This window comes from Carex rostrata, chromosome 7 (genome assembly GCF_964058835.1).
Source record: "Carex rostrata chromosome 7, lpCarRost1.2, whole genome shotgun sequence".
NCBI lineage: Eukaryota > Viridiplantae > Streptophyta > Magnoliopsida > Poales > Cyperaceae > Carex > Carex rostrata.
The window spans coordinates 9,859,515-9,869,789 of record NC_135924.1 but is presented as its reverse complement, the minus strand read 5'-3'; the positions used below and the strand labels follow the sequence as shown (position 1 = coordinate 9,869,789).

Sequence of the window (10,275 nt, the reverse complement as noted above, 5' to 3'; positions counted from 1 at the left end):
GTAGCAAATAAACTCGAAACTTTCAAAATTTTTCATATATATGCATCACTCATGAAGTACATGGATTTCAACGGTTTGGATTTGACATTTGACGTCGATCCGATATACTTTTGGAGTTATGCTCACCAAACTTTCTTGGTGAGCATGTCACACGCTAGCTTTACTCTATATATTATATCAATAGATTACCCCCATCTCCCACCAACTTATTATACTTAATTTTTTAATTAATATTTGTATCTTAGAAATTCATATATCTTAATTATCCGACCATTATTCGTTTTATATCCGTGGACTATCCGTTCCGTATCCGTATCCGTTTAAGGCGGATTTGGTTTTGAATTTTGATATCCGTTTACTATCCGTATCCGTATCCGCTCATTATCCGACGGATGCGGATATGGTATCAGCATTATCCGCTCCGTATCCGCTCCGTTTTCACCCCTACATTTAGTTCATTATTGCAGCTAATCCGCAGTGCATATTCGAACTTCACCTGGTGGATTAATTCTCTGGCGCAAACTCCCTAAGTTTTCGCTCCTTAGCTGACAAGTGGATCCCGCTTTAAACGTACCAATCATACCTGAATTCGAATCCTCTGAGTTAACTCAAATTTTGAGTTTATATTTGGACCGTCCGATTTGAATCCGCCGAAAAGCCCCGTACATTACAGTCGTGGACCGGATTGGCCCGAATTCTGATCGGACGGTCCGGAGCCGAATACAAATGATGCGGTATTTCAGAGTTTGATGACTCATCACACAAAACATCAGTGAATTCGACATAAACAATCTTCAAGCATAATTAATGGGAGACGCAAGCACGAAGAGGTGAGAAAGAAGGCAACCTAGGGAGAAACCCGAAGCTAGAGCCCATAGATCAGGAACTAACAAAAGGAGATCGAGAAAACTAGGTTTCCCTAATTTGATTGAGATCGGATCACTGCGATATGCAACAATACCAGAGGGCAGGTAACGCCGGTGGCGGTGGCGCGGCGATGGGCCCCGCTACGGCGGCGGCAGTCAGGCGGAGGTGCGAAGGCACGGCCATGGGAGCAATCACTCTCGACCTTCGCCCCGGCCAGGGCATCGGCCCGTTTTCTCTTGGTATGATGTTGTTCTCATGCTTTGTAAAATGATTTGTGATATAGCGAAATAGAGATTAGTATGATCTTTGGTTTTAAGTAAAAGAATGGGCAAAATTAGAGAAATTGAGGGAACTGAGAGGAAAAATTTTGACTTGAAAATTTCCACATAGTCTCCCTCTTTTTTTCTTCTTCTCTATTCTCTGATGTTTTGTGCATGCTGAGTTGGGACCCTGTGTGGAAATGGAAATTCAATTTGTGGGTAAAGTATAAAACCGTTACTAGTTACGTTTTGGAGTAGAAAGCGTTATATCTTTCAAGTTCTATGTAATTTAGTAAGCGCCAGTGCTGTACTTAATTGTGTTAACAAAAATGAAATTATGTCATTGTAGTACCTGAAAAAGGAGAAGCAGCTTGCAATTTGTACAGCTGTTGGATCTTTTTGTTGTTCAACTGAACAAACTCCATTAACTATTGCAAACTGAAAACTAAATCATCTCGGCTGCCTACGGAATGTAAATATTGATTGAGAGCCCCTAAAACTTCTTCAAAATTGACATTTCTGCCACTATAAATTTCACAGTTATGTTCTTCTGTCTAGCCATAGATTCACTCTCTTGGTTTGACTAGGATTAAATTAGCCGACCTTGTATTATTCAAAATTATATTTAATTATCCTACTGCGAGGTCAAGTGTTTTCAGTTGTTGGTATTCGGAACTTAGTTAAGACAAATTATTGTAGTTAATTCGCTTCTTATGCATCTGCCATCTGGTGTAATAATTGCTGTGACTTACTTGTGCTGTAACATTTATGGGTGTTATTTTGGTGCAGGGATGCCTATTTCTGAAGCATTTGCACAGATTGAGCATCAACCCAATATCTATGATGTAGTCCATGTTAAATACCTTGATGAGGTTTGTTTACTTGTGTTTTAGTTCTTTTTAGTATCTTATCATAAAAAAATTGTGAAAGTTTGTTTCCTTCCGACTTCTTTTTCCCAATAACTTATTATTATATTCAATTCTTTTAGGAGCCTTTAAAGCTGGATATGGTGATAAGCTTTCCAGATCATGGTTTTCACCTTCGGTTTGATCCTTGGTCACAGGTACTGTAATGCTGTAAATTGCAATGGAAAATGACATGTGCATGTAAATATCAGCATCTTTGTACTGACGTTGTATGTTCATCAAGTATAAATTGAAAAATTCTCAAGATTTTCCATTATATGCTTGCTACTTAAATAATCTTTGCTTCTTAATTCTTTTCAGAGACTACGGTTAATTGAGATATATGATGTAAAAAGATTGCAAATGCGTTATGCAACTAACTTGATTGGGTTAGTAATCTTTAACATTTTCCTCCAATTCATAACATATTATTTCAGATGACAAAAATTGTTTATAATTATATCAGGATATGGATTAATACTTTTTTTGTCTTTAACCATGTGTTATTTTCTCTTTCTAGTGGGCCCTCGACATTAGCAACCTTTGTAGCGGTATATGCTCTCTTTGGCCCCACATTCCCTGGAATTTATGACAGCGAAAGAGGAATATATACTCTCTTTTACCCTGTATGTAACTTAATGTATACTTATACTTGCATAGTTAAACAATTTCCTTTGTTTTTTATTCTGATTTTAATTTATTGCCATATACCAGGGATTATCTTTTGCTTTTCCAATTCCTGGTCAATATACAAACTTCTTCAATAAAGGGGAAGGTAAGTCATGAAAATCCCAATTTCCCAGCTCCTAAACATTTCCATGTAATTGAGTGTTGTAAAGTATTTTTTTACTTAAGCTATCAAATCTTGGTTTTGCAATTTTGATTTGCAGTACTAGCAGAACTACCTCTAGAGTTCCCTGACGGGACAACACCTGTCACTTGCCGTGTATCTATTTTTGATGGGTCGTCAGATGGAAAGGTTGGGGTTGGATCCTCAATGGATAAGGCAGTGGTCCCGCCTTTGCCAACTGGCAGCCTTTACATGGAAGAGGTTCATGCAAAGGTCTAGTTCTCTCTCCTATTGGGCAAACTTAGTGACCTCATTTTTTTTTTCAACTTAGAAGGATGAAAAAAGAAGTACTGCCTGTATGTTGGTAGTTTTGTTATGTTGAAGAAGTATTGCAACTTATGCTAGTACTTGGTAGTTTTGTTATGTTGATTTGTATGTTGTGCTTCCTTTTTAATTTTCAGCTTGGAGATGGGATATGGTTTACTGTTGGTGGTCAGCATATTCCTTTTGCTGCCTCACCCCAGGTAAGTGTGCATGTGGTTTTTACTGTTTTCCATAATTTTATCAGCAGTAAAATCTTGTGATTGCATTTGTTGTCGGTTTTTACTTTTTACTCACAATTTTATTTTCAGGATATATGGACTGAGCTGGGACGTCCTTGTGGGATCCATCAAAAGCAGGTATACTTTACTCTTTTTCCTTTTTGTGATATTTCTGTTTCCTTTCTTTTTGTGATATTTCTGTTTTTGTTTACCCATCTTCCATAATTAGGTTGACCAAATGGTGATACATTCTGCCTCAGATCCTAGACCAAGAACAACTCTATGTGGAGATTATTTCTACAATTATTTTTCTCGTGGCATTGACATTTTATTTGACGGTCAGGTACTGTTTTACACCACCATGCATGATGAGAAATTATTTAATATAAGATAACTAATAAGCTGATATCATTATTTTGAGATTGCAGACTCACAAGATAAAGAAGTTTGTGTTGCACACAAATTTCCCGGGGCACTCTGATTTTAACTCCTACATGAAGTGTAACTATGTCATATATGATGCCGAAAGTTAGTAGTAGTCTTATGTGTGATAACTTCTTTTCTCCATTTTGATGAAATTTCAGGAATTTTGATTCTTGTTTTTTCATTAATTTTCAGCTGAAGGAGCTGTCCAGCCAGGCACTAGAACCAAGAATTGTATCACCCCAAGCACCAAATGGGATCAAGTGAAGGTTAACTGTATCACATATGCGCTTAATATATTTTTTTCATTTCCCCCCCAAATTATACATCAAAGATCTTCAACCTTTTCGTATTTCAGGAGATACTAGGGGATGGTGGTCGTGCTGCGATTCAGACCCAAGGTTCTATGAACAACCCATTTGGGCCAACATTTGTCTATGGTTACCAGAACATAGCTTTTGAGGTAAAACTGGTATATATTTTACACTTCCATAGCCTTAAATTTTTACATTTGCCATTGGAAATAACACCTGTGCTTTCTTGCAACTGTCAGGTGATGAAAAATGGATACATTGCTACTGTAACTCTGTTCCAATCATGAGGTGTCTTATGGCCAATGTTATAATTGTCGATTACGTATTGTTATAACCTTCTCATGTTATGTCAGAATATGCATGGCTTATATTTTAGCTGTTGATGCTGCTTGTTTTTAGTATCGCCATTTTATCTGCCTGTTGTATATATGTACATTGTAAAGAAACTGTTCTTTATTCATGTCTCTTGTACATTTAAGCGTTAGTTGTACAAATCTCTTATCTTTGAACACCTTCATTCTGTATATGGGTTCATGCTTAGAATGTAGAGATGAACATGGTAGCAAAATGATCCTAGCAATAAATAAACGGCGGTTTAAATATAAAATAATTGAATAAAATTTAACCCAACAGTTCTAAGAGTGGTAATTTAAACAGTAAAAATGGTTATTTGCGTCCATGATAATACAATCATTCATGGTTCATCCATGAACAAGCTGCAGTCCTATGGAGTTTTGTGTAAAATATTCAGAAGTGTAAATCCTGTTAATTTTTTTTATGCGAGGAACAAAATATGAGCGGGAGATTTGAATTGAATAAGACAAATAAACGGAGAAAGCTAAGAAATGTTTGAAAAATCAGACATCTTATTTTTATCTGTGTATATTGGCTAATTGACACTATTATTCTCACTATAAAACTGAAATCATAGATATCATTGGAAATTGATGAGAGGTTTTATAATTTGAAAAAAAAATCTGCAACCTTGGTGCGTGGATTTATTTATCTTTCTTTTTTTTTTTTGAAAGAACTGATAGAGGCTATCAGTTGGATTTATTTATCTTTCAAATTCATTTCCGGCAACGGCCTTAATTTAGGAACAGAGCTATCTCTCATTGCTCCAGGATGTACTAAGTCTTTTGGGGCCAAATTCTGTGAAATTTTGAAATATAGGAAGACCGTTATAGTCCATTCAGATCTGTACTGGAGGTTACTCTCCATATAATATAATCCAAAACATAACAAAACCAGTCTCGGAATTAACTAAATAGAGGTGAAGCAATTGGAGATATCCCGAACCTTGCATTGGAAAGAGTAAATGACACTGAATCTCTCTGATGAGAAGGGAAAGCAAAACAATTAGAAGAAGAAGACCTTGAAATAGGAGATGATGAAGAAGAGTACTATCTAATAGAAGAGATTGTAGAAGAAGGTCAAGAGGTAGTTGACATTGGAGAGAGTGAGTGTGTACAAACTGGAGAGGATCTGAAAGATAATGAGCAACAACGTCAAAGTTTTTTTTTTTTTTATTTATGTATGAAAGAGTTTGGCTAGTATAACATCAGTGTCATTTCAGCCTATATAACACCAACTCTAAAACCTATCAAATCGACTTCGAACGACTAATCCAAACCGTTCAAACCGATTTACATTATGAGTGATGCATTTACATACAAATTTTTTATATTTTCGAGTTATTTTAGTATCGAATCAAGCGGTAAAAATATTGAAAAATTAATGCATTAAAATTAACTTAAAAACTAACACATTTGACCGCTTGACTTAATACTAAATAAATTTGAAAAGTTATAAATTTTGCATGTAAACGCACAACTAATGAAGTAGATCGGTTTGAACGGTTTGGATTCACCGTTTGAAGTCAATTTGATAGATTTTAGAGTTGGTGTTATATAAGTTGAAATGACACTGATGTTATACTAGCCAAACTTTGTATGAAACTGCCAGTAATTAGGGGTGGCAATGAGCGAGTTCAGCTTGAACTCATCACGAGTTTGCTCGTTTGAGTCATGAGCAAGTTGGTTTTGGAGGTCTGAGTTGAAATCTCATCTTGAAATCGTCACGATTTAGACTAAGCTGGTTCGTTGAGTTTGGCTAGATCTTGTTTTAAAAAGAAAATACATTTTATAAACTTTTTGGAATGAGCTGAATCGAGCTAAACCGAGCTATATATTATAAAATACACACAAATTCATACAAATTCACAAATTGATGTCTAGTCAAGCTAGCTCGTGAGCTGACGAGCAAGCTAGGCTTCAACTTGAACTCGTTAATTTTGAACTGAACTAGTGACAAATTGGCTTGTTAATATCTTAATCCAGTAACAAACGATCTGTTAGCGATCAAGTCAAGTGCGAGTCATGATTAAGCTATGAGCTATAAGCTTTTTTTTGCAACCCTAGCGGAATTTCACGAAATTATACCCTATTGTCGATTTTTATTTTTTATTTTTTTATTAAGAAAAGAATCGGCAGTAAATCTGGTGTTAGGCCCAATTTTTACCTTTTTGTCTGTGTGCTTCTATATATTTTCCGAGTTTTTTATGGATAAGAAATAATAAAAAATAATAAATAAAAATGAGATCTGTAGAAATATTTTTTTAAAAATAAGAAAACAATTTTAGGTTTTGCCGTCCCTACCTGTTTATAGAGAAAAAGAAAAAGAAAAATTAATTCTGTTAATATTTTTTTTTTAAGTAATGATGTGATGATTAAGTTAATGGATTGAATTAATTTTTTTAGTAATAATTAATATGCTGATTTTTAGCAAATGAATATTTAGTTATACGACTTAATAAATCGTGCTGTGTCATTAAACGTGTTGTGTTTATCTCAGATACTGTGTCATGATGTGCTTTGAACGTGTGATGTGTTTCGATATGTCCAGAACACAACACACGTGTTGTGTCGTACTTCGAAGGAACATGACACGACATGTTTGAAACACGGTACACGTCACATGTGTTGGCAACACATGTCGTACTTCAGATATATATATATATATGTCGTGTTTCCACATGTTCAGAACATGACACGACATGTCGGAAACACATCACATGTATTTCGATGTGTCCGAAACATGTGTCGTGCTAATACATTAAAATTTCTACACTATTAACAAGCAATTAAAATTAAAAACTACTACTAATTTAATTTAACTAACTAAAGCTAAATATTCATTTACTAAAATCAAGCATATTATTATTAAAAACATTCATTACTTAATTCACTAAAAAATTCTAATCAACAGCATACAATTTATTTTTTCCTTTTCTCCGTGAATGGGTATTTGTATGGTGTCTCCAAGGACGTTATAACCTACGACTGTTTACTTATTTTAAAAAAGAATAATTATACTAATTTTCTCACACCTGTTCTCCTTTTTTCCCACACTCTCTCTTCTCAATATTAACTTCCTTAACAGCCTTTATTCTCCAATTTGTTCCGCTAATAATTTCCATTTATCCCCGCATTAAATTGGACTGTCATTTAATAACAATCCATGCATTAATTATGATGTCCTCTAATAACAATACCCGCATTAATTATATTGTCCTAAAATAACAATCCCTGCATTAATTATACTTTCCTTTAATAACAATTCCCGCTAACATAAAATATTTATCCATGTAACATAAAGTATTTATGCATGTAACATAAAGTACTTATCCATATAACATAAAGTATTTATCATTATACTTAAGAAGTATTTATCATTGATGTTTTACTAAAAGTTGTAGCTATGTCTGTGAAGTATTTATCCATGTAACATAAAATATTTATCATTATGTCTAAGAAATATTTATTATTGATGTTTTATTGAAAGTTGCAATTATGTCTGAGAAGTACTTATCCATGTAATATAAAATATTTATCATTATACTTGAAAAGTATTTATCATTGATGTTTTACTAAAAGTTACAGTTATGTCTGAGAAGTATTTATCCATATGACATAAATTATTTATCCATGTAGCATAAAATATTTATCATTATGGTTGAGAAGTATTTATCATTGATGTTTTACTAAAAGTTGCAGCTATGTCCGTGAAGTATTTATCCAGAAGTATTTATCCATGTAACATAAAGTATTTATCCATGTAGCATAAAATATATATCATTATGTCTGAGAAGTATTTATCATTGGGTGAGGGGATTATTTATTTAATGGTCCCTAGTTGTGTGGGGACAATAAATTTTTTTTTTGTACGGGGATAACTGACAAGTATTTATGAGAGATTGTTTATTTAATGGTCCCCAGTTGCTCTCTTTGTGCCTATATAGGCGTTACATTTTACATATGGTATCAAATCTCTATAATCTTTTCTTACCAAAAGATGCCTATAGTTTCTATAAATGCATAAACATAACATAAATCTCAACAGTCATACATGTATAATTGCGCATATGTTGGTTGAGAACCTTCAGGTGGAACGATTGACCCAATTCGATGACAATTCTGACCGGATACTCTGAAGACATATGGGCCATATTCGTCGTTTATTTTGTTGTCTATATTCTATATTGACTCCCATTGATGTGAAAGCAAACATGGAACTGTATGCTCTAATGTTTTCTTTAAATTGACTTGATCTAGGATCTTTTGAAGGTCCTAATAGTTTGTCTAGTAAGCCTGGTGGTTCTTTTAAGGAAGGTATCCAAACCCTATCTTGTCTACAACAAAGATTGTATTGTGACTTACATAGTGTTTTTTCAGCAGACCAGTAATATGCTCCGCAATATTTACAAATACAACTTGGAGTCCCCAAATCAACTGGAGTCATATATTTTCCTGTCCAATCAATAGAGAGAAATTTATAACATAAGTTCTATGAAATGAATGCATTGCTTTAAAACTATGTATTATAATTATTTGAAAGAGATGTAGAAAGAATTGTTTGTATGTTCCAATATGTACATACTTCGTGAGTTATGGTTCTGTTCATAGTTTGCATTGATGCTTTGCACCATTCGCTCATGTTGTGATGGTGGTGAAACCATTTCTGTTATATCTGTGTTTCACAATATTAATCCTTGATGAGAGAAGATCAGATTAAACATATTGCTTATCGTTGTAGGAAATATCTGTTACATATTGGTATAACTATAATAAAAGCAAGCTTACCGTTTTCTAAGGATAGTCTTTCCACGTTCTCTTCGTGGATGCTGGATAGATTGCGTGCATTTCCTCTCACTGTCAGGCGTTGATCAGATTTGTTCAAAGATTGCATTTGAAAATGATCGTAACCAAGATCTGATCTATGATCAATATCTTCTCGACTGTTGTCAAAACTGTGTGGATCCCATTTGCAAATTCAAACACATCTTCCCACCACAGAAGATCTCTGTCGCACTCTTTTCCCTCTCCTAATTTCTGGTGACCTTAATTCACTCTAATCGTTTCCACTCATGACCTTGAATTATTAAAGTTTTTAAAAAATGAAGGCATGGTGAATGCACAAAAAATAGAGGCATTTGAACCCTCCTCATACAATATATAGTCGGTGAAATTTGAACATAAATTTTCACACTCACAAAATAAAGAGAAATTAAACTGTATTAAAAGATTTAAAAAGAATATTTGATTACAATTTCTAGACTACAAGTAAATTTTTAATATTTTCTTAAAAAAATAACAATTACTAGATTACAAATAAATATTTAATATTTTATTAAAGAGACTGACTATATAAAAAAATTTAAGAAATTATAATTCAACTATGTTTCAATATACTTAATTAAAAAATTTAAAATTACAGAGAGTTATCTCGAATAACCTTTAGATCCACACCCAATGCAAATGCAAGAAAAAAAAATGATAAAATATTAAAATAAAGGCATCACTGTGGAATCTCTTACCGAGTTATAATTACCTCCTTTATTTTTTCCTTTTGTTTCCACGTATTTATCATCTTTGTTTAGTTTCTTTATTAGTATATTTTTAATTTAGGATGATATGCAACACTCAACATAATTTTAACGCTTGACAATTTGAAAAGAAAAGGATGAGAATTGGCAAATAGATGCGCAAGGGCGGACGTTCCGAGCGGAACTTTGTCTCTCTCCTGAATTTTGAGTTTTAGTTGAATGTTCCGATCGATTTTATTTCTCTCTGAAATTATTTTTGCTCCCCTATGAATGTTTAATTTGTAATTCGA

At 33.7% G+C, this 10,275-nt stretch overlaps 1 protein-coding gene and 1 long non-coding RNA gene across 2 annotated transcripts; one reads left to right on the top strand and one right to left on the bottom strand.

Moving 5' to 3' along the window:
- Nucleotides 1-795: 795 nt before the first annotated feature.
- LOC144556451 (PHAF1 protein At3g51130) lies at nucleotides 796-4,595 on the top strand. Its single transcript, XM_078304805.1, has 14 exons — nucleotides 796-1,106; nucleotides 1,917-1,999; nucleotides 2,116-2,190; nucleotides 2,354-2,421; nucleotides 2,553-2,658; nucleotides 2,747-2,807; nucleotides 2,923-3,095; nucleotides 3,284-3,346; nucleotides 3,455-3,502; nucleotides 3,594-3,707; nucleotides 3,793-3,892; nucleotides 3,983-4,056; nucleotides 4,146-4,250; nucleotides 4,341-4,595. Exons 1-14 carry the CDS (start codon nucleotides 950-952, stop codon nucleotides 4,386-4,388), a joined length of 1,275 nt encoding a protein of 424 aa, XP_078160931.1. The 5' UTR covers nucleotides 796-949; the 3' UTR covers nucleotides 4,389-4,595.
- Nucleotides 4,596-8,514: 3,919 nt separating this feature from the next.
- On the bottom strand, nucleotides 8,515-9,489 carry LOC144556421 (uncharacterized). Its single transcript, XR_013512384.1, has 3 exons — nucleotides 9,243-9,489; nucleotides 9,040-9,129; nucleotides 8,515-8,909 (listed from the first exon to the last, which is right to left on the bottom strand). It is a non-coding gene; the product is annotated as an uncharacterized LOC144556421 (long non-coding RNA).
- Between the last annotated feature and the right edge of the window lie 786 nt (nucleotides 9,490-10,275).

What these genes read in the sequence shown, in the direction of transcription:
- LOC144556451 (XM_078304805.1), top strand. Translation starts at nt 950, where the DNA reads ATGCAACAATACCAGAGGGCAGGTAACGCCGGTGGCGGTGGCGCGGCG. An exon ending in GGTTTGATCCTTGGTCACAG is followed by an intron (nt 2,191 to 2,353) that starts GTACTGTAATGC and finishes AATTCTTTTCAG; the next exon opens with AGACTACGGTTAATTGAGAT. An exon ending in TGGAAGAGGTTCATGCAAAG is followed by an intron (nt 3,096 to 3,283) that starts GTCTAGTTCTCT and finishes TTTAATTTTCAG; the next exon opens with CTTGGAGATGGGATATGGTT.